At 33.2% G+C, this 25,633-nt stretch overlaps 1 protein-coding gene across 2 annotated transcripts in view; it reads left to right on the top strand.

Moving 5' to 3' along the window:
- The window catches only part of LOC145269104 (uncharacterized), a 156,509-nt gene extending 130,956 nt beyond the window's left edge, over positions 1-25,553 (top strand). Inside the window, exons 1-2 of one of the 2 annotated variants that reach the window (XM_080124693.1) lie at positions 1,966-2,135; positions 22,932-25,553. In XM_080124693.1, the coding sequence (XP_079980819.1) occupies positions 23,125-24,123 (999 nt within the window). In that variant the 5' untranslated portion in view covers positions 1,966-2,135; positions 22,932-23,124 and the 3' untranslated portion in view covers positions 24,124-25,553. Of the gene's footprint in view, positions 1-1,965; positions 2,136-22,931 lie in introns of those variants that run through there. The other variant, XM_080124694.1, reaches the window with a different exon arrangement.
- The last annotated feature ends 80 nt before the right edge of the window (positions 25,554-25,633 follow it).

Here is a 25,633-nt window from a genome sequence, read left to right as displayed (position 1 = left end):
TTCTGGACATGCGTGTCCAAAACTTTTCCTTTTTCTACAAAAGGAATTTTAACCTATACTCAGTAACCTATTTTTCCAATATGTTAAAAACATTATCTTATAGCTGCATTCTTTCAATTAAAATTTCATAAAAAACTTGACAGTGCACATTCTTTTCTTGAAATATTTTATCTCTATTCTAAACAATCGTTGTTTTACATTCCTTTTTTTTAAATTCTCACACGTAATCTATTTCTAAACCTAAATTACGAGGTTCAAATTTCGTCTATTGCTATTTCATTTTCATTTTAACTAATCTCTATTTTTATACTTACATGAAAAGGGGACAGCCCTTATCATGTAACAAAGGGTTATAATTAATGTCTCTTTTTTATTGCATGCTGTTAACCAAAATTAGTATTTTGGGTCCTCCATAGTTAAAAAAAAAAGAAGCACACATTCACTTATAAGTTTTTCCTGTTGAACCAAAAATTCAGTTGACCGATTTTTTTTTTAAATTCTCTTAATGAAATACACGAGTTCTTGATTATTATATCTTATTTCTACTTCATCAACTGGATTTTTTTTTAAATATCTAAAAAAAGAAAACATTGAATGAAATAGAAAAAATTGCTGTCAGCATCCGGTATTTACTTGACGATATTAGCATAACATGAGCTTTCATTAAAAAAAAAAAAATTAACGTGATTTAAAAAAAAATGGTTTTACACTTTCAACTTTACAGCTAAATTTCCAAAAAACACTTCTTTTTTTTTTTTAATTAGAATATTTTATTTATTGATCTTTTATCTTCAATTTGTGATATATAAAACTTTGGTGAGTAAATTAATTATTAAAATTTTAATAGACATTTAAAAATGGGGGGGGTGAATTTAAAAAAAAAGTTTGTCTAAAATATTATATTTGGTGTATTGGAAAGAGCGTAAAATTTCACATTGAACCTGAAAATATCATAAAAATTGAACAAATAAAAAAAATTTGATAGATTTTTAAAGTTTAAAAAATGAAAAATATTAAACTCGTAAAATTCAATTGATTTCAATTAAGTAAAAAAAAAATAAATAAATGGCTGCATGAAGGCGCGCCGGCACTTTGAAAACACTGAGTTTTTTTAAATAAAAAAATAATATTTCTATTATTTTTTAAACAACTTTTGGAAGCATATTCCATAAAGAAAATAAACGACTCCGTTTAAAAAAAAGAAATTACGAGATTTTTATATTTTATTCGCAGTTTTGTGTTAGGGGTGTCAAAAATTCCCCCCGAATTCTTAGATCGTAAATAGTTCTTTCAAAAGTTTAAACAAACGACTTTCATAAAATTTTATGTTTACTAATTTATTTTACTGTTTATTAAACACACGCACACACGCACGTGCGTGCGATATGATTTGGGAATGTTAGGTAGGACGACCACCTCCAGTGTGATTGAGGTATTTTGGTGAATGAGAACTTTAGCTAGAATCAAGCAGTCACAAGCATAGACTACAGTGACGAGGAAACCAGCTCCCCAAAAAGGGGCACTGGCCACTCTGGTTAGTAACAAAAATGGAAAATGTCTCAGTCATGAAGGATTTTTCCTCCATTAACCGAGACCAAAAAAATGAAATGCAGCATCAGAACAGATCCTACACTTTGAGTTTTATATTTTTATTTACTCTGAAACGTTTACAACAAAACAGTAATAAATAACCCCAATTTTGGAGTGGCCTTGTGCTCTTCTTGTGCCTAATTTTTTATTTATTACTGTTTTGTTGTAAACGTTTCAGAGTAAATAAAAAAAAATATAAAACTCAAGTGTAGTATCTGTTCTGGTGCTGCCACTGCTGCATTTCATTTTTTGGTCTCGGTTAATGGGAAGAGAAATGTTTCATGACTGACACATTTTCCATTTTTGTTACAGAGTGTCCCTTTTTGGGGAGCTGGTTTCTCCCCGTATTAAAAAACCGACCTTGTATTTAATGCCAAAAAGAGATGTATGTTGAGAGGGCGAGGCGAGGGGAATAAACGCAGATGAAAGACTCGTTTTGGCTGATGACGCATGCGCACTGCGCAGCTAAATTCACTTCTGGCTTTGAAAAACAAGTCACACACGCAACCTTTAAAACATCGACGAAGAAGAAAAATCCGATAAAAGTAAGTATAATATTATTTGAATTAATTTATCGGTGCTTATGCACTTTTGCACCGCATATAGATTCACATTTTTTTTTTATATATACTTCACAGGGAACGTGAACTCTGCGTAAACGGTTTTTTTTTTTTAATGGCTGCTCCCTGAAAGCGCATGCACAAAAAGTTTTCATTGGTTTATTTAATCACGAAAACTTTTTTGAAGGTACTATTTGAAGCAAAAATAAATAGATAAATAAAAAGGGGCCAAAAGTATTATTCAAATATGTATGAAAAAAATAAATGTAACAAAAACTAAAAGTATTTAGCGGGGAAAATATAAAAATAAAAATAAAATAAAATAAAAGTCCGAAATAAGTATGAACCAAATTTAATCAAAGAAATAAAGAAAATTCAAAAAATAAAATAAATACATATATTATTGGTATTTTTTACGACCTGCCCCAGCGTAGTATAAACACCCACAACCACCTCATGCTAAGAACGGCTTTCGGAATAAACACCCTCCAACCTCTCCATGTTAAGAACGGCTTTCGAGTTTGGGGTGTGTGTTTATTCCAAAAGCCGTTCTTAACACGGGGAGGTAGGGGTACAATACGCTGAGGCACGTCGTAAAAATTTACCATATTATTACATTGTTAGGTGGAAGCACAGAATAATTACCCTCTCCTCCCTTTAAGAATGGCTTTCGAAATAATAACGTTATTATTTCAGCATGATACAATTACCAATTTATCTTTTATTTGAAAATGTTTTTTTGTTTTTTTTTTATTAACTTTCCGAATTACATGCCCTGATCGAGAGGAAAACTAATTTCTGGGATGCACAAAATGCCGGTAATTAGATAAACCTTGAAAATGTAAATTTATTTAATTTCAAGTGAATATGAGAATTGCAAATGGTGTCGCAAATCTGATCACATGGCAAACTGGATATATTTTTCGTGTTTTTATTCAATGTAACATGTTTATTCAGCTCGAAAAACATACAGTGTTTACCGATGTATTGGAAAATTCAAGATGGCGTCTGATTCTCTCTTTAACACGGTAAGTTTGGGAAAAGGTGTTATAAATAAAAAACTATACAAAATACTATTAAAAACCCGCCGAATATATGTCAACCTATGTCACGGTAACATATATTGAGCGAGTTTTTAACAGTATTTTATCTGGGTTTTTATTTATAACACTTTTTCCCAAACTTACCGTGTTAATGAGAGAATCAGACGCCATCTTGAATTTTCCAATACATCGGTAAACACTGTATGTTTTTCGAGCTGAATAAACATGTTACATTGAATAAAAATACGAAAAATATATCCAGTTTGGTAGAAAAGTAACTTATCTAGCCTTTGATAACATTTATTTGTTATATATTTGTTTTTTGACAACTTTTTCGAATCTATGTGTACAGTAACACAAACCCACGAAGTTTATACGAAAAAAAAAAAAAAGTTTGCTGACAATGTTTAGGTGCTTATGCAATACAATGGAACCGCGCTATCTTTAAAATAGTATTTTCAAGTTAAATTAAAGATTTACGATAACACTATTTTGTGTCATTTTTTAGTTTTAACTCATTTTCCCAAATTTAACGTGTTCAACTAAGAGCTCGCTGCCATTTGTCGTTTTCATATATATCGATAAACACTGTATATTTTTCGAACCAATTTAAAGTGAGTAAAACCACTAAAAACCTTTCCATATAGGTAGAAAAATAACTTATCTTGCTTTTGATAATATTTATTTGTTATATATTTGTTTTTTGACAACTTTTTCGAATCCATGTGTATAGTAAAACAACCCCCCCTTTTTATTAATTTGTTAAGTGGGTACTAGTGCAGTGCGCTTATTGATCCGTGCTGAAAGAATAACGTTATTATTTAAAAAGCCATTCTTAACATGGGGAGGGTGTTTTGTACCTATTCTGTACTAACTTTAACCTCACAATTGAATAAAAAAACATATCATAAAACTTTAATTAAACTTGGAAATATGATTTAAAAAATAGCGCGGATCAGTAAGTGTACTAGCACCATTAAGTAAAAATACAGAATAGTTACAAAACAGTCTCCTCTACCCATGTTAAGAATGGCTTTCTAAATAATAACGTTATTATTTCAGCACGGTTCAATAAGTGCATAAGTATCTTTTTTTTTTTTTAAATATTTAAATTTATATTCGATTCAATAATAAAAAAGTTAACACAAAAAATTGTTTGCTTACAGTTTTCTTTTTTGGTAAATGTCTAGATTCTTTCCAACTTCAAAACCCCTTTACAATGTCGACTTGTATAGATTTTCGAGGTTGCTTAATATCCAGAAAATTACTTGTTTATGGCGAATTTAAATGCGGTATTCGTTTTCAGCATACCTGAAAACTTACCAAAGTTGTAATTCTAAAGGTGATTGTTAAGGTGGAAGGTATATACAAATTTACCAAAAAAACAAAACTTTCGGGCAGCCCCCTCCCCCGCAAAAATATCACTATGCGGTCCGAAAATAGGTGCTCATTTTATGTTAAATTCATATAAAAAATTGATCCCCACTTTTTAAAAAAATTTCTTCATACCATAGAAACTATTTATTTTAAATATTATATTCGTTTTCAGCATACCCGAAAACCTGTTAAAAGTCGACATTGTAAAGGTGTTTTTGGGAGTTGGAAAGATTCTAGATATTAACTTTTTTTTTTTTTTTTTTAGTATTTTTTTTACAACTTGTCCCAGCGTAATATAAACACCCTAACCACCCCAGGTTAAGACCGGCTTTCGGAATAAACACCCTCCCCATGTAAAGAATGGCTTTTGAGGTTGGCAGGGGTGTTTATTCCAAAAGCCATTCTTAACATCGAGAGGTTGGAGTGTTTATAATATGCTGGGGCACGTCGTAAAAATTTACTTGTTTTGTTTTAAAATTATATTTTCTATTTGTTAAAAAGCTCGGTGACTGCAGTACTGGTTCGCTATTTAATCCACCACATGGCATAATATCACTATTAAATAAACATAACCATTTTAAAACTCCAATTAAATGTTAATTTGATACATCAAATTAACATTTAATTGGAGTTTTAAAATGGTTAAATGTTAATTTGATACATCAAATTAACATTTAATTGGAGTTTTAAAATGGTTATGTTTATTTAATAGTGATATTATGCCATGTGGTGGATTAAATAGCGAACCAGTACTGCAGTCACCGAGCTTTTTAACAAGTAGAAAAAAAAAAAAAAAAAAAAGTAATTTAGTATTTTTTCCAACCTAACCCCGCATAGTTTATCTCCTAAAAAGAAATCAAAATCTAATTTTTTATTTTCAATGGCCTTCAAAAAATTAACATGAAAGAATTAAATAATAATGAAAATAAAAATGTAACATTTTAGAGGCGGGGATCACTTTACTATATAAACTTAACGTAAAATGAACACCCACTTCTTGGCCGCATAGCGATCAACGAGACATGTAATCATTAGCATTTTTTTTTTCTCAAGTTTGATGACGGGGAGAGAGAATGAGGGAACTAGAGGTTTCATAAATTCCAAACATGTTAAAAACACATAGAAAAACTTAAAAAACTGGAGGAGGGGGGGGGCTTAAATTTAACTTGAAAATGCCATCTAAAAAATAACACCGAGGTTTGTATTCTGCATAAATCTAAAACAAAATAAAAGAATGAATTGATCAGAATAAACATGGCCAAAAAAGAAAGACACATTTTAGCATAAACAGAAAGAAAAAAGACTTAAGTATCGCACTTATTTATTTACAAAGCGATTTGGCGAAAGTGATATCAGACAAATTTTTAGGTATGGGTGACCAGAGGATAAAAATTACTACCAGAACAGCAGCAGAAACTCATCAAGTGAACAACAGAAGATGTACTGTTTGAAAGAAATAGCTTACCTTATAGGCTTGTATATAATGTTTTTCAGCTGTTTTCATTTGTGAAATAATCCTTTTTAGATAAAGTTAGTGTCAAAAGAGAAAACGCGTCTTTCTAGGGCTTTCTTCATCTTAGTTTTTGTATAGGATGGTGTTTGTTTTTATTTGGGGGGGTATTTCATTGCATATCCTAGTTTTTTATTTGTAAACTTTATATAGTCATGTTTTGGGGGGGTATTTCATCTTGCATATAATATTGGGTCTTCAGAAGAGAATACACACCGTTTTGGGGCCTTCCTCTCTATGGCTTGTTCACATACAGATGACCAAAACTGCATATAATGTATCCTTTTTTTGTTGTTAATGAAAATATAAAAATAGAAGTTTTATTTAAACAGTGTTTATTTGAATTTTTATTACAAAATTATAACCTTTATAATAAAAAAATGTTTATGAACTGTTTTGTTTTTAATATTTATAAACTTTGCAGCAAATCAAAAACAATTGGCAGAATCACCCCCCCACACACACACACACGCACACACCAAGAACGGCTTTAGGAATAAGCATCCCCAACCTACCCATCTTAAGAACGGCTTTCAAAGAAAACACTCCCAATCTCATGTTAAGAACGGCTTTTGGGTTTTTCAAATTTTCAGTGGATTATTATTGATTGGATACTAATATATGGGACGGGGGTCTTGTTCAGGTCTGGCAACAATTATTTTGGAAATATTTATTGGATACGTTTTTTATTATTTTTTGATTAAAAAACATTTTATAAATATACTTTTGTTATAAAAGTTCTATTTTTTATTAAAGTTTTGAATTTTTTTATGTTGTATTAGAAAAATTACCAACAGCTGATGTTTGAAAAACAATTTATAATGTATATTTTATTATAAAAGTTCTATTTTTATCTTCGATTAAAATGACAGATTATAAACATTATTAGAAAAAAGTTCATAAATATTTTGTTTATAACAGTTCTATTTCTATGTTTGATGTAAAAAATTTACCAACACCTGATATTTTTAAACCAAATAACAGTCCATAATATATTTTTATTATAAAATTTAAAAAAAACGTTAATAAATATAACAAAAAAACAGTGCATAAACATTTTATTATTATAAAGTTTATAATTTTGTTATAAAAATTCCAATAAAAACTGTTTGAATAAAAATTTTATTTTTATATTTGCTTTTTAAAAAGAGTTACATTATATACATTATTGGTCATCCATATCTTAAAATTTGTCTGATGTCACTTCTGCAGAATGGCTTTGTAAACAAAGAAGTGCGATGCTTAACTAAAGCCATAACTTTAACCATAAAGCTTTGACTAAATTAAATAATGTTTACATCTTATAAATTATAAAATTGTATTTGATTTTGTTTTATGAAGTGGTCGGTGTTATTATAAGTGAGCCCCTCATCAAGTTCGAGTGTATTTCAGTCGGGCAGTAGCATTTCTTATTTTACTCTGTAAATCATTAAAATTGTATTTGATTATGTTTTATGAAGTGGTTGGTGTTATATGTGTGCCCCTCTTAAAGTTTGATAAGAATATCCAACGATAAGCACGTAGATAATAGAAACATCGAGTCAATATGACATCAGCTATAATTGGCTGGCAGGAGTCTCTTCTTAGTTGACGGGTTTTTGTTCTATTGTTGCAGGCAGCATTTCCATCGTTGGCATTAAATGGCAAGGACTGCATGCTGAAATTTAATGCTTGTACAAGGCAGCGGACAAAAGCATTTTCATAAAATATAATTCTTTTTATTTAACACTGGAGGAGCATATTTAAATCAGTTATCGCAGACAGCGAAAACTGACATGCATCTGTCAGGCACAAGATCCAAGTTTCGGCTGTCTGAAAACAATACAATTTAATTTTCCTCTTTCTCTTTCAAGGAAAAAAGAGAAAGAAAGGGAGACATTATACATAACACTTGAACATTGTTTAGTTTTTGTAAATCTCGATGACAAGTTCTTTTGGGTTTGGCCTTTTGAATATGATATCTCAAATCGTTTTGATTTGGTTGAATATTATAAACAACTGTCACTCTTGGCTCGAATCATATATGATTGACAACAGTTACTAAAGCTGCCATGTTTTTTTTCAATAATGACGTCTTTCTTTCTTGCTTCTCCACAAGTACTGTTAGTCACAAATTAGGTATAAGATTAATTATTGTAGAAACCCCAGCTTCCCCAAAAGGAAGCTTCTTCAATGTGTAACATTAATATGTAGGAAACCAAATGATAATTTGGCAACATGCGAAGTAGTTAACTTATGAATAAAAGTAAGCAATGATCATACATTATGTGAGAGGACTGATTGAATCAGAGAAAGCGTTTGCTACTCTCTTCTTGGGATTACATATTTGAGAGAGTAAGTCCACTAGGATTAAATGTAATAATAATTAAACAGAGATAAAATGTATGCATTGCTTGTAAGGAACATACTTTAGTCGTAACTGTAAGTGATGTGCATTACAGTTGTGTGTGTGTGTAATATATATATATATATATATATATATATATATATATGTAAGAACAAATAGTTAATAAAACATGTTAAAAACACTTTGAAAAAGAGTTAAAAACATATTTAATCTGAAAAGGAAACACTTAATAAGTGGATAGTCCCTTATCCGCAGAGTTTTGAAGAAATACTTTCCTTTTCATCAGAGGGTAGGAATTAGCAAAATGTAGGATCGGATTTTGCATACAAAAGTATTTGATGAAACTGCAAGTAAGTCAAAGATCTTACTTGATAACAAAAAGTGAAGCAGAAGGAATATGGTGAAGAAAAAGGTGATTTCACGTGAATGGATAGTCTAGTGAAAGGTAAAGTATCCAATAACGATAAAATCCAAAAATATAAATCCAAGAAAGTTAATTAAATTTCCATTCGCACAAGTAAAATCCAAGGAAATCACATAATTGGAAGATGGTCCAAAATAATCCAAAAGCCCAAAATCCATGGAATAATTCAAAAATATGTACAAGGAAAAGGGGGAAAAATTCCAATAATATGAATAAAAGAAAAATAAGATATGCATTTGACATGGCTGCCAAGACAAAATGTAATTAAGAAAAATCAGTGAAGAAGAAGAGAAAAAAATCAGTGAAGAAGAAGAGAAAAACAAATTAAATGATGATAGAATTAAATATAAAATAGAAAAGCAAATGTCAAAATGACCCAGACAAAATGACGTTAAAAGGCGCGAAAAATATAGGGCAAAAAAAGAGGTCAACTGAAATGTACAGTTATTACTTAAGAAAATGTCAGCAAGAATTATTAAAAGACACTCAATGAAAAAAAATAAAAATAAATAAAAAAAAATTTAAGGGGAGAGGATGGCCGGTATCTGCAAATTCTGGATAAAGCAAGTAAGTATGTAAGTAAATGCATATAGTAAAATATAAGTAAATATACATACAGGATATGAATGTGTAGGTAGATTGATATATTAGATAGATAGGAATATATAAAGACTAAAACGGAAATTGCAGATAAAAAACCGGTCAAGCAAAGAAGAAATAAAGAATTAAAATAAAGGATTAAGTTATAAAGTATTAAGAAAGTATGTAGAAAAAAATTATAATGTTAAAGAAAATATATATATATCTTAAAGGTTAAAGTAATAACTATGTAATTTCAAAATTACCATAATTAAATTTGGACTTATGTTTACAGAAAGAGATCAGTTCGTTTTTAGAATTTATTATATTGTTACTTTAAGGAAAAGTAATTATAGTTATAGCTTCGGTTGTGCAGACGCAACAGGACTTAGAGCCTGGAGTATAAGACTTAACTTATGATAGTCCATTGATTGAGAAGGGGTATTATTAGAGTTAAGTTTTTAATTAAAGTGGTTAGAGAAGTTCCTTGGTTATTATTAGAATTATGGTTGTTAAAAGAAAAATGTGGTTTGATATTCTTTTCTTAATTAATGTTGAAGTAGCGCCGGTATATGTATGTACTTTATTAAAAGCTTCAGGTCTGATATTAATATTAATTTGCTGATTTGTATTAGTTCAATAGTTTGATTTTTGTTCATTGTGTTCAACAAAGGGTGGGACAATAATTGTATGAGGACTATTTTGGAGGAGATAATGAGTGTTGTTAGTGTAAGGATGGCTGTTAGGAGAAATATTATTCTCATTAATATTATTATTATTATTATTATTGCTAGTTGTATGATTGATTTTATATATATATATATATATATATATATATATATATATATATATATAGGGTGAGAGATGTAAAATTATCAATCAAGTTTTCATAGTAGGAAAGATAACAAAATTATATTTATATGTACAATCATTTTGGAAACAATATCTTTTTATTCCTTTATCATTTTAGAAAATATGATTTTATATTTCCTCCTATGAAAACTTGATTGATAATTTTACATCTCTCACCCTTTCTATATATAGCTTTAGGTAATTACACCTATTGAGTTTTTCATAGCTGCAATACTCTGAGCATAGCATCTTTAAATGTATTTTATTGAGACTTTGCTCATTTAGACCCTGTCTATTACACTCTATAATACACACACATATTATATCAGAAGTTTTAAGGTGAAAATCAAGATTATTTTATTAATATGTATCTTTGTCTGGATGCTTATCTTACTGTGGATAAAAATGTATGCTGTTAAAAGTTGTTAAACTAAGACAACTTTTAACAGCATGGAATGCATTTTTTTATCTAAGAAATCTATACAGAAATTAAAACGAAATCTTTTCTCATATCCGCAGAGGTAAATTATTCTCATTCTACTAGCCATAATTCTTGTAATTTTTGCATTACTCTTAGTTAGTTGCTCAGTCGTACAATATGCTTAAGCATGATATTTTAATTTATACAGATTGTATTATTATAGAATAGATCCTGTATTAATTATTATATATTATGAGGAATAATTTGCCTGGTTGACTAATTCGCAAAAAAATTTAAATAATAATGATAATGTTGTTCATCAAATTCCGTCTGTGTTTGTTTACAATATCATGTTAGCTGATATTTGGGCTTGACGATGAATGCCCTGGAAAAGTCACTTCTGATTAATGTTTAGTTTTAAAATATGCAAAAAAAAAAGGAAATGATTTGCGGCGAGTTTAAATGGTACCTATTCTTTTATAATAAATTGAACTCATTAATAAGCAAAACATAAAATAAAATGGTGAGGTACACCCCGGCTTGAACAAGAGATCATTTGATCTGTACTTGAATGCTCTACCACTAAACTATATCCCCAGATTATAATAAATCTGGGGGGGGGGATTGGGGGGGGGAAGAAATGATTTGCTAGGATTTTATTATCTCCCTTGGTCAGTGTAATGTAAAATATTTCCTGTAAAAATTATTTTTATCTATAAGCGAAAAGCTATTTTTAAGATTGGATTCTTTAGATTTTTGATACTTATCCGATGAATTTCTACACAAAACATATCTAAGAAAACTGTCAGACTTATAAATTAGCTTTGTGTTAAATTTGCAAACAATAGGCTCAGCCATTTTAGAATCTATGAGAAAGGAACTCATGCACACACACAAAAAGTAACTTTTATATAACAGTAGAGATACTGATTGTCAGTACAAGGTAGATTGATAAAGTTGTTGCTTTAAAGAAAACAACACTAGAGCTTTATTTTAAAACTTTTATTGAAAAAATGAATTTAGATAACTTGATTATGTAGTAGTGCTGACATCTATTCAATGTAACCGCCTTCAGCCTCAATCATCATCTCGATACCGTTCCAGAACTGGGAGCATGCCTCTTCCACAAATGCCGACAGGAGCTTGGCAGATGGCGGCGATCAGGCTTGTTTGTGGGAGGTTATGTTGGTGATCTCGACATATGACCAAATGAAGTAGTCTAGCAGGTTCAGGTTGGAGGAGAAGGTGGGCCAGTGAGAGAAGGGTACAAAGTTGTAGCATTCCTTCTGAAGCCAAACCTGGGTTTCTTTGGACTTGTGGGCCAGTGCCGGGTCCTGCTGCAATACCAGGTTGGTTAGTAGCCACTTGACTGCAGTAGGGGAGTACACTTTGGTGTTGACTTTAAAGATGTGAGGTGGCATAATGTGGCCCTCACTTGAAACCACATCAAAGACAATAACCATAAGTTGTCTGATGCCTGAGCTGTGCCCTCAAGTGTTGAACTGTCCGAATTTGCATTTTAAGGGTGCTGGCAATACTCCTGTCGGCATAACTTGGATCAGTAGAGAGCATGAGTTGTACAATGGTGCATCTCCAATCTCGCTTGTTGAACACTGTGTCACTTTCAAACATGATAAAAGGCTCCTATTACTCTTGGAATTTGTACACAACTGGCCAACTAGTAGATGGTCTGCGACAAAAAAAGAAAACCGGTTTTCATCAAATGAAAATAGAATCGTGTCTCTTCTAGGGTGACAATTTTATTATTCCCCCTTGTAGATTGAACAACTTATTGGCATAACAGATTAATCGTTGGCTTTCTTAGAACTGCACACCTTCCATCCTTGAGTGGCCTCTGGCCTTGATAAGTGGTGACTCCTTTGTAAAAAAAAAAAGTTGTATGGTCTCCTTCAGAAGTAATGAAGACACGAAATATGCCGATATATAATTACAACCAAAATAACTTTATTTACATCAAAGTACAAGTATCGTGAAAGTTTATAGCTAGATATGCATGAACATTGTTATTTGCGTTTTGGACCTAAAACTCCTTGATGAGAGCTTGAACATCGGTTTGGCTGTTGCCGAAACTGGGGAATGTTAGTTGTCACATCTGCACTGTCTTCAGGTCCAGCAAAAAAGAGAATGAATGCTACAAACCAGAAGTGAAGGTGACTGTATGGCCCCCTTCTGGCAAAGAATGATATTGCCAGAATTAAATGGCGATAATTGTGTTTGCCTTAAAGTCATCTGTTTGTGTTTGTGTGTTCGCTTGCATGGAGAACTCGGTTTCCATATGTTAAAGATTCTTGGGATTTGTACACAACTGGCCAACTAGTAGATGAGCTGCAAAAAAAAAAAAAAAGAAGAAAACTGGTTTTCATCAAATAGAAATGAAATCATGTTTGTTGTCTCTTCTAGGGCAACAATTTTATTATTCCACCTTGTAGATTGAACAACTAACTTATTAGCATAACAAATTAATCGTTGGCTCACAATCTGTACTAATTGATAATTTTCTTGGAGTTAAACGTTCAGTTTTTACTACAGGTGATAAGAACTAAGGATAACATAAAAATGATACATTTTTTCATTGATATTAGAATGAGAATAATCAATCCCTTTGGACTACATAATGGCTTCAGTTGGAAATTCTGTTTCGTTTTTTAAATTCAATGATTCTTATATCAAACAAGAAACCCATAAAAAGTTTAAAATTTATAAAAGATATTGTGTCATATGACACAACAGATTAAATATAATTGATAGTTTTCTTGAAATCTTTAGCATAGGTGATAATAACTTAAGATAAACATTTGATTGTGAGGAGGATGTTGTAGTTTGCTTGAGACATTGTCTATAGTGTTTGTAGAGGTCAGAGTCGCCTTTTATTGTAGTTGGCAAAATCATCCTCTATTATTAAGTGGAAGATTGAAGAAAAGTTGTATAGTGTGTTCGTTACAACTCTACTTTCAACCAAGTCGTTGTTTGTTTCGTTCACCACACTCTTTTCTTCTACCTCTTCTTTTACACACGTCCGTTCGTTTTCGTGACTCAAACTCGTCTCGCTTCCCGCTTTCGTCTTCTCGTTATTTATGGAATCAGGGTACGAGATTCTCCGAGATTCCCCGAGACTCCACGAGACTTTTTTCCACATAAACGCATGTGGGCGCTATCTTGATTCTTAGTAGCCACTTTCTCCACACTCCCCCCTGATCTCATGATCACAGAGATGACAGGGGGGTGGTGATCGCCGCCGTCGGGTGCTTCTACGAAGGGGGACAGTGCTGCTCTCGTCTTCACGTGCGCTCTCATCCACCGCCTGATGGTCGGGGAAGGCTTCATCTCCGTGGAGGTTACTGATATCAGAGTCACTGCTTGATAGGGATGGTGCAAATCAAAGCGATGGCCCACTCGTCTCAGAGTCAGAATCACTCTCATCGTTCACTGGAGGTGGTACATGTGTCGCCGGCCGTAGGTCCTTAACGTGACGGGGTACGCCATCAACCTGGACACACTGCTGACTCACCACATCGGTCACTGTGCCTCGTTTATACTTGTCAGTACATCGGTTTCCTGGCGGCTTCACCCAAACAGCATCTCCTTTGGCATATCGATTCCGTTCTATCTCAGTGGCCACAGTTGTATCGGGGTGGATTCCTTTTTCTCGGACACGGTACTGATAGATTGCGTTTGCAGGTGCCGTTCCTGGAGAGACGCCATCCTTACATTGGTGTTTCTATCATACTCTGCATGAAAGTCAGGCTCGTCGAGAGTTATGGCAGCACAAACATGTTCCTCACATCGGGAGAACTGTACCTTGCCAGTTCTGTCCACGGTAATTCCACCCAGTTGTGTAATCAAGTCCATACCCAGGAGTAGGTCATACCCAAGAAGCTCTCCCTCCATCACCAGGGCTCGCACGGCTACTGCAGGCCCGTCGTTGATGCTTGCGCAGATAATGATCACCCCACAAGAGGCTAGTGAACCTCCGCCTACAGTTAGTACCGGAATTCTATCTGCTTTCCAAGTGGCACAGCATATCTTGCTTATGAGAGTCTGGGTGCACCCAGTGTCCACAAGCGCGAGGCGCTCGCTTCCATTAATGTGTATGCTTACAGTGGGTAGCGCCCTGCTCAATGACGATCTGGGGAGAAGACTGGCGCTGTAGCTTCTTCCCCTTGCCCGTTTCCCGGACAGGTGTGGGCCAGGTGTCCGCGTTTTTTGCACTTGTAGCACTGTGGCCCGTCAAGTTTCCGAGTTGGTTGACGTGACAAAAGACAATCACGGGCCAAATGGTTGGGTCCTCCACACTTATAGCAGGTTGTAGCTGCGCCCAGGTCCTGCAATCCAACCTGTGATGGTTGTACAGCTGCCACTTGGTCTATAGTGTTAGGGCTTTTCTTTAGTATTGCTCGTGCCCGCGCCAATACTTCTGAGATGTCCATCTCGTCCACTTGGGATGAGGCACGGAGCAAATCTTCCACACTCTTAGGTAATCCTGCAACAAAGGCGCACACCAAGCCTTTGTCTGACATCCCTCCAAAGAGGACCGATAGCTTTTTTAGCTCAGCCAGATACACATCCACCGTTTCCCCGGGATGTAATTTTCGGGCCATGAATTCCTTCCATGCAGTAATTGGATCTAATGCAAATGCTGTAAAAAGGGCGTGCTTGATGCAGGCAAAATCTGTTTTTTCCTCATCAGCCAACTGCTGGTATACTGCATATGCTCCCCCAGTGAGGCGCATTGGGACCACGCATTCTATACGCTTCACCCCACTGAGCTGACATATTAATTCTGCTTTTTCCATCCATTCCTGCACTGAGTGATCAGTGCTACTGCCATCAAACAGGGGAATTAGCTTGGGGTCAAATCCTAACGTCATGCCGAAATAGCTTGTGTTCGTTACAACTCTACTTTCAACCGAGTCGTTGTTTGTTTCGTTCACCACACTCTTTTCTTCTACCTCTTCTTTTACACACGTCCGTTCGTTTTCGTGACTCAAACTCGTCTCGCTTCCTGCTTCTCGTTATTTATGGAATCAGGGTACAAGATTCTCCGAGATTCCCCGAGACTCCACAAGACTTTTTTCCACATAAACGCATGCGGGCGCCATCTTGATTCTTAGTAGCCACTTTCTCCACATATAGTCTCCTTGAAATTAAGACACGGAATAGGCTGATATATAATTACAACCAAAGTAAGTTTATTTACATCATAGTGCAAGTATTAAATTATGAAAATACAAGTATTGTGAAAGTTTATAGTTAAGAGATGTATGAACATTGTTATTTGCGTTTTGGACTCAAAACTCCTTGATGAGAGCTTGAATGTTGGTTTGGCTGTTGCCAAAACTGGGGAGTGTTAGTTGTCACATCTGCATTGTTTGGAGGTCCATTGAAAAAGAAAATGAATGATACAAACCGGAAGTGACAGTGACTGTATTGCCCCCTTCTGGCAAAGAATGATATTGTCAGAGTTAAAGGGCGATAATCGTGTTTGCCTTAAATCATCTGTTTGTGTTTGTCTGTTCGCTTGCATGGAGAACTCTGTTTCCATATGTTAAAGGATTTTTTTTAATGTCACTAATAATTAAAACGCCATTGTCAAGGATGATGTTATTTTAATCCTGAAAATTCAGATTCCATGCTAACAACACGCTGTACACCCAACAAATAATGACAAAAATTATTGAAAAATAAATTGTTATTCAATATTTTCAAATACTTGTAAAAGCATACAAGTGGACGAGGCAAATAATTACATTGTATTGCCTTAAAAAAAGAACATCCTTTAATAAAGATTTTAACTTTTACTATTGCTAACACCCAAGCCCTGCAGATTAAATAACATGTTTAATTCCAAATTGTGTCCAGGTTTCCAAACTTGACTATTAGATTCCAGAGTTCCAGAAGATACACATTTAGAAGGTCGAAGTTTACCTGAGACAAATGATTGTGGATATGATGAGAATTGTAGTCCGAATATTACGACTTACCAATCATCTAAAAAAAACAAACTTATTTACATATTTGTATAAAATAATTAAGTATTGGTTCAAAATTGATAATGCATAATTCATGTTGAACACTGGTTCCCATTAGATCACCAAAGTTAAGCAATATTGAGCTTGATCAATATTAAAATGAGTTACCATTTGGGAATTCCAGGTACTGTATATGCTCTCTGTTTATTTCAGAATTGTTTCCAATTGTCTAGCACTTGTTCTTGCTACTGGATTCAAGCAGTGCCGATTCAGAAGAGATGTGGTTAGTGATTATGCAACCCTTACTTCACAATTACATGCACAGCTACCCCTACAGGGGGTATCCATTGTCTCTTGAGACTGAACACATGCGCCGGTTCAAAATCTGTACTAATTGAGTTCAATTCTTAGTACATATATACTTGTATGAAATATCAATTCTTCACATGAGTTTGTGAAAACAGATTTTTGTCTTTACCTTTCTTTCAGCGAAGGGTGAATATTAGTCCTGAATCATAGGCTGCTGCTGATAAATAAAGACAAATTTGCTTGTATTGGCATACGGAAAGCAAGTCCTTTCTTCCTTTTCTTATGTAGTTACTGTGCATAACTGTGTTAGTTCCATAATAATTTAAGTTTTTATTTTGAAATTATTGCTTGTTTTTAAATTGGGCATGTAGTAAAAATGTTTTTATTGTATTTTCACCCCAAACAAAGCACAGTGCCACTTTGATGTAGGGGCTACCATCTGAGACATAATTTGCAAACATACTATATAAGGAGTTGAGCAGTAAGATGTCTGTTTACATTACACTTGAACTTCTGCATGTCAGTACAGTCAGGGAAGCAGGAACCTGGAAGGAAATTCCAAAGTCTAGCAGTGCTAGTGAAGAAATTATTGAAGTAGAAGGCTTTCTGGCATCTGGGGATCTCTACTGTGTAGGGGTGAGATTTTGCTGCTTGTCAGATTTTTTTTGGGGATTTATGTAGAGGGAGTACAAGAGCTTGTTCGTTGGAGCACATACCATTAAAATACTTGTAAAACAGGCAGAGAAATAGAACATTTCATCCATGAGACAGAGGTTAAAGCCTAGCTGATAGTGCTAGATGTATTAGGTTTTCCACTCTCTTTTGGATCCTGTCTAAGAGTGAGAGACTAGTAGAAGGTGCACCAGCCCAAAAGTGGCAACACCACTCCATGCATGGGTTTTGTAGAGGTACAGGACACTCAGGTGTAAGTAATTTTCTAGCACAATAGAGAGAGAGAGCTCACCTTCTTTGCCTTAGCAATACCCTCGATGTATGTGTTCCAACTCATGTTTCCTTCGAATGAAAGCTGAGGAGTTTGAACAAAGTACTTTCATGTATTAGGCATGGCTATTGGTGGTTGAGAAGGTTTTTTGTAATTATTAAAGGAAAGAAGCTTAATCTTGGCAGCAGAGGTTTTCTTACTCATAATAGATTTGAGAAGTAATTTGTACAAGTCATTCTATTGTTCTGCCTACAATTTTGAAGTTCTGTCTTTTATAAAATACTAGCAGGGGTACCCGGCGTTGCCCGGGTGTTTAGATGTGTGTGTGTGGTTTTGGGTAAATCAAAGCAAAAGAATAATAAAAAAAATCGTTGCCTGGGTGTTTGTGTCGGGGGTGGGTAGTTTAAAAAAAAAGTTTGGGTAGGTAAATAGGAAGGATTGAACCCGAAGCCTTGAGGCGAAGTTGGAAAATAATGTGTGAAAAAAAAAAGTGCGATATTAACCGCTCGGCCATCAAGAAATAGTAACAGAAACATGTTTGAATTTATTTAAGTATTAAGAATTGGCAGGTGCCCATACATAATGAGTTAATGAGGTCAACTTTCACTGCGGGGCAGTTTTTTTTTTGTTTGTTTCCTCCAGATGTTGTGGGAGGAAACACGCTCCCTATAAAAATTGATTATCAATGTCTGATATAAGGAGAAACTCTGCATTAATCAAAGCTGATTGCTTTTGGACGTTCTCGGCACAATTGCCAGGAACAATATGTTAAGCTTGGTTTCGCTTTTATACGAAAAAGCCAAATCAACACACGGCAATCCAAAATTGTGGAATATTTAGCTTTTGAAAGTTGGGCAAATTAAATAGACAGGCAACCCCCATTGTTAACTCATAGATATTACGATTTACAAGGTGATATAAACAGTTTTAAGAATGAGCGAGCCGAGTGAGAACCAAGCGGAAAAGCCTTTTGTGGACATACACAAAAAAGCGAACATACATAGATACATACATACACACACATTTTTTTCGCTTTTATATTTATAAATGCAAAATCCTAGTCAGAAATTTTAACACAAAACAATATGATTGTTTTGTTTATTTTATACATAAGTATTCTATACAGCACATGAAGATAGTTTTTGCATTCATTCTTTCTTGCGGACAATTATCCTCATCTTCATAGTTGTCATCTCACAACGTTTCAGATAACTCATCCTCTGGCCTTCTTCAGGTGATTAACTGTGACAGGATAAGAATGCTGAGTCTTATAATTTATCCCTGCGTTCCATAGTTGTTGTTGTCTCACCATGTTTTGGTCAATTAATTATCTGGCCTATTTGGGTAGGATTGAAACCGCTATCTTCAGAAAATTCTCACCTGGAACTATAGGGACTCAATGCCTCTATCCGCTAAGCCATAGGCCCCGAAGGGCGATTAAGCTTGGGTTTTATGGTCTTATAAATTCAATTTGTTTTATTCGGTTTTCCATTGTTGAGTCTGTACCGAATGGTATTATTTTTTATTTATTTTTTGGAATTTTTTTAGATGAGGCTTTGTAATTTGTGTATTCACTCTTTTTGAATAATCACCTGAAGAAGGCCAGAGGATAAGTTTGCTGAAAGTTGGTGAAACAACTATAAAGATGAGGATAACAGTCTGTAAAAAAAAAAAAATGAAAACACAAATTATGAAGCCTCATCTCAAAGGATTCCAAAAATAAAACATAGTTTTGGTTTAGTTTGAAAATCATTGGAGATGAAACTTCTGAATAAAATTTTGGTTTAACTCTTCACTGACAGATTTTCATTTGTTTCATCCAGATACCTTTTTTTGTATTTATATATGTTATTTATATCCATATAAATATTCAGTGTGTAATGATATTCTTCTGGAAAGTATTTTACAGTGAAATGTGGAAATTTTGGGGCAAAATGTCTCTTCATTATTGTTACCAACGTCAACTCTTTCACTGCTCGTTTCTCTATCTACATTAACTTCTCAGGGACTTACTGCTCTTTATAAACATAGACATTTATCCTGTTGAAAACAAGCAAGCTATAGCCTTTTTACTAAGAATGGGTGCATTATGCCAAACTTCTAAAGTAAACTTGACATTGTCATGATTAATCTATTAATTGCTAAGTGTGCATTAAATGGATGCCATGATACTGAGCTGAAAGTAATGTTGAGGTGATTGGAGTTAATTAATATTTTATGTAATTTTATATACTAGGTGCCTTCAATAAGTTTCCAGACTTTTTTTTGTATGGGCACTTTTATTGATAGTACACACATGAAACTCTACTTCCATTTGAAGTAATCTTCTCTGGCTGCAATTCACTTGTTATACCATTCCAACAACTTAAGGAAGGCCCCGTGGAAGTCCTCTTGTGCAAGTGTGTCAATGACCTTCATTACATCCTCTTTCATCTCCTTTCTCATAACGACAGCCTCTAAAGTTTTCCTTGAGCATAGAGAATAACCAGAAATTACAGGGAGATAGTCGCCTCCCTATAATCCAGACCTCTTTTTTATTTTTTTCATTTTTAGCGTCAAATGATTCAGGGTTGCCTGATGAAGTCTCATTGACTGAAACAGATGGCTGTTTGTAGCGACCAAATGTAACTGTTTACCTTTGTATAAATAAAAAAAATGTATGTATATATATATATATATACTAGCTGGGTGCGCTAAATCATTTCTTTGTTTGCATATTTTAAAGCTAAACCTTAATCAGAAGTGGCTTTTCTAGGGCATTCATCATCAAGTCCTAATATCAGCTGATGTGATAGAAGTTGATGAATAACATTAACATTATTATTTATATTTTATTTTTTTGCGAATTATCCACCAGACGAATTATTCCTCATAATATATAATATTCAATAAAGGATTGATTCTATAATATTACATACACAATCTGCATAAATTAAAATATGTTTAAGTGTATTGTACGACTAGACAATGCTGGGCATCCAGGTAGTTTATTATATATTGCAAGATGTGTGTTTATTTCCTTCTATGGATCCATTGAAAAAAATTGTCAAAAGCTATGATCTTGATTATAAATTAAATATTAGAACTAGATTGACGATCGCTTGTGAAATTGATATTCCCTTGACAGTTTTTTCTGGTTCAACCCACCTTGGCTAAATGTCAGTGGCATACATAAACTCACACCAAGTGGAATAAAACGTGTTAGAAAATAATTAATGTCTACAAAAATATTTCAAGTTTCTCTTGAATAATTTTGTTACATTGTAGCCTCAGCCGTAAGGGAGACAAATAATGGGAAAGAACTTCAACTCACCTTTTCTTTGTGACAACAACATTTATTTCATTAATATTATGGCCGGGACGTCATCTATGTGATCATCTTCTCGACAGTCCTCAACTCCCTTAATGTGATCTCGAATGCTCTTTATGTCTCTAATAGGACTTCCTTTTTAAAATCTTTATTTTTCTTTTCTGGTGATGCCATCTCACATGCATTTCCATATGCATGTCTGTGCTATGTTATAATTTTACAATAAATGAATAATAAAGAATAAAGAATTACATTTTGAATTGTAAAATTAATGTTTTTATACTTATAATTTAGTTTATAAAATGTTTTTATTCTCAGGATTAATCAATGAAAATAAACAAATTCCCAATTAAATACAGATTAAAAAAGTTTGTTCAATTGATGGAAATAGAAAATATATTTCAGAAAGATATTTTAAAAATAACAATGCAAATAAAACGTGGCAGAAAATACCTCACACATGAGTAGAGCCCTTTGATCTCTTAAAACTAACTGAAGTAAATTGAAAAAAAAGCGATTATTTACTGGTTACTAAGACTAGAAACTAAAAAGAACAGTAGGTATAGGTCCTTTGGAAATTGACCAGCAAAAACGACCCACTATTGCGAGCACTGTGCAACGGAGCCCCTTGATCTCTTAAAACTAACCAAAGTGATAAATAATAAAAAGTGATAAAAAAACTAATAAAGCAAATAAGCATGGTAGAAAGATCCCACACGTTGCGAGTTCTGTGGCTCATCATTGTTATATGTATTATATTTCAATATCCATATATTTTATGGAATCAATCATTTTTATTCACAGAAATAATGGATGAAAATAAAAGGGAACATAAAGAGAAAAGTGTCTACTCTTAAAATAGCCGTCAAATATAAATTCAAATCATAGTGAAATCAAGTGGTAGACCCAGGAAGGAACCTCTAGATCTCTTAAAACTGATCAAAGTAAAATAATAAAAAAAAAGTGAAAAAACTAATGATGCAAATAAACATGACAGAAAAACCTTGTGTGTGAGTTTTGTTGCCCATGATTTTCATATGCATCATATTTAAATATCTGTGTGCGAATTCACGATTAAATACACATTAAAATGTTTGTTCAATTGTTGGAAATAGAAAATATATTTCAGAAACATATTTGAAAACTAATAATGGAAATAAACATACCAGAAAGATCTGACATGTGTGAATTGTGCGGGCTTGTCAATTTTATATGCATCATATTTAAAAATCTGTACATTTTATTGAATCAATCTTTTTATTAAAAGGGATAATGGATGAAAATAAAGGGGAATATAAAGAGAACAGCATCTATTCCTAAGAATCCTCGCACATAGATTCAAATCATAATGAAATCAAGTGTTGATTTCGTAAAAGTAAAACCAAAATATTTTTTCAAAAGTTAAAAAACTAATAATGCAAATAAACATGGCAGAAGGATTTGGATGCCTCTTCATTTTTATATGCATCATATTTCAATATGTGTGTGCAGATTCACAATTAAATACAGAATAAGAAAGTTTGTTCAAACTAACCAAAGTAAAATAAAGACCTCGCACATGTTGCATCATTTTTATATCTATAATATATATATATTTATTTTTATATTTTTTAACTTGTCATTTTTATATGCATCATATCCACATATTTTATTAAACTAATCTTTCTAATTCACAGGGATCATGGATGAAAATTAAAGGAAATATAAAAGGAACAGCATCTATTCTTAAAAGAGCCCTAAGATATAAATTCAAATCATGATGAAAAAAAAAGTTTGCAATATCCATTTGCAGATTCACAATTAAATACAGAATAAGAAAGTTTGTTCAAACTAACCAAAGAAAATAAAAAAGTGATAAAAAAACTAATAATGCAAATAAACATGTCAGAAAGACCTCACATGTGTGAGTTGTGTGGCTCATCGTTTTTGTATGCATCATATTTAAATATCCACATGCGAATTCACACCGGTGAAAAACCATATGCTTGTGAAGTTTGTGGTTCATCATTTTCAACGACATCATCATTAAACGTGCACATGCGAACACACACTGGTGAAAAGCCTTTTGTTTGTGCTGTGTGTGGGTTTGCATTTTCACAATCATCACAACTAACAAACCACATGCAAACACACACGGGCGATAAACCTTATGTATGTGAAGTGTGCGGTTCAGCATTTGCAAGGAAAGAATATCTAACACAACATATGAGAACTCACACTGGGGAAAAGCCTTATGTATGTGACGTGTGTGGCTTAAAATTCCCAAGAAGAAAAGATTTAACAATTCACATACGAACACACACTGGTGAGAAACCATATAATTGTGAATTGTGTGGCTCAGCATTTTCAACAAAATACCAGGAAAGAAAACATTGGATAGCATGCAGTGCAACGTTTTCAGAAACTTCATTAAAAGCTCACATGCAAACAGACATTTATAGGTGTGAAGTGTGTAGCTCTGTATTTCCATCATTATCCAGATTGAATATTCACATGCGGTCACACACTGGTGAAAAGCCTCATAGTTGTGAAGTGTGTGGTGCAGCGTTTGCTTTAAAATGCCATTTGAAAGTTCATATGAGAACACACACAGGGGAGAAACCTTTTGCTTGTAACGAGTGTGGTACAGCATTTACACAAAAACATCACTTGAAAGTCCACATGAGAACACACACCGGTGAAAAGCCGTTTGGTTGTGAAGTGTGTGGTTCATCATTTTCGCAAAAGATACAATTAGAAATTCACATCCGAACACACACTGGTGAAAAGCCTCACATTTGTGAAGTATGTCATGCAGCTTTTGCACAAAAACATCATCTACAACTGCACATGCGTAAACACACTGGTGATACATTATACCAGCTGTGAGAGGAGCAACTGGCTTAAAAGGAATCTCCAACTATACATGCGCAAACTTACTGGTGATTATTTACTGGGCGCTAATGGAAAAGATAAAGTATCAGGACCTAAAAAAATTATTTAAAAACGACAGTCTTTGAATGAAATGTACCAGGCCTAATAATAAAAATAAATATTAAGAAATACTTGGAAACGATCTCCTAGAAAACAAAGCTGTAAGGAAATACAGATTTCAGCCATAAATGGAACATTTATTATGAAAAGCCTGCAGATATTCGGATTTCTTAATGAAATCAATTGTTAGCTCCAGGAAAGAAATAAACATTAAACCGGTTGTGATAGGAGCAACTGGCTTTACAAATGAGACAAAAATTAAAAATAGGAAGCTTGCTATGGAAATTGCTCCAAAAATAACCCAAAATACACCAGGGCAGGAGGATCCTGTTTAATAACCCTTTGTGCACTGGTTGAACTAATTCATCCTGTCATAAATGAATGAATATAACAGAATAAATAAATTGGGAATTGCTTCAAACACTCCTTGTACATAGTTCAGTATCTGGGTAGATGCCAGGTACCTCCATATTGCAACTGTCCATTGATTACATTCAGTATGCTACCATCTAAACTTAACAATAAATATTTTTTTAAATCATCTAGATCATAATTCAGGTTAAAAAGGGTAAAATTGTGAACAGGTATTCAGTTGAATTTAATATAGCATTCAAAATCCCACCAGCACAGTCTAATTCTAGTTCTGAAGGTTCAATAGAAATGATATGTATCATTGCTTTAAGAGCAGTGATTGAGAAAGATCTTAGAATTAACAAAAATAAAAGAAAAAGGATATAAAATGTGCAAGTAATTATCATATTTAATCATGGATCCTCGTATGAGGATGAGAGACCAGCATTTTAAGAGTTGAACACCAAAAGATAATAAAAATACTAGAGTTTGTCAGGATAATCTGACGTGAGGATACTTCTTAGTAAATTTTGAACAAATATTCAAACAAAAATAGTATTCAAAGCCAAACCAGCACAATCCAAATCTGAAGGTTCAATAATAATAACATTATTTGTCATTGCGTTATTTAAGAGAGTGATTGAAGATATCAGAATGAACAACAAAAAAAAAAGATATAAAATCTTATTCAAATGTTTTATTTGTTTGAAAATGTTCAAATGATTCTCATATTTAATCATGGCATATTCAGAAAAACAGTAATCCTCATATTAAGATGACGGACCAATATTTTAAGCAAAAGTTTATTACCATTTATAAAGAATATTTTCAAAATTTGGTATTTTTTTTGAAGTCTTATACTTTAATTGATAAATTTTGTTATTCCTAGACATTTGGATTATGCTGTTACTGTACAGAAAATGACCATTTGTAATAAAGTTGAATAAATTAATGTTTCACATCAAAAGTTACAATCTTAATAAAGTGCACATTTTTATTATCCTTTGTGTATGATGATGGCAACCTTCTGTCTCTGTTCCATTTGTTTGTTTTA

The sequence above is a fragment of the Euprymna scolopes genome, chromosome 45, assembly GCF_053919585.1.
Source record: "Euprymna scolopes isolate OS-2025 chromosome 45, ASM5391958v1, whole genome shotgun sequence".
Lineage (NCBI taxonomy): Eukaryota > Metazoa > Mollusca > Cephalopoda > Sepiida > Sepiolidae > Euprymna > Euprymna scolopes.
Note: the sequence above shows the minus strand (reverse complement) of the source record. Positions and strands in the feature narration are given on the sequence as shown.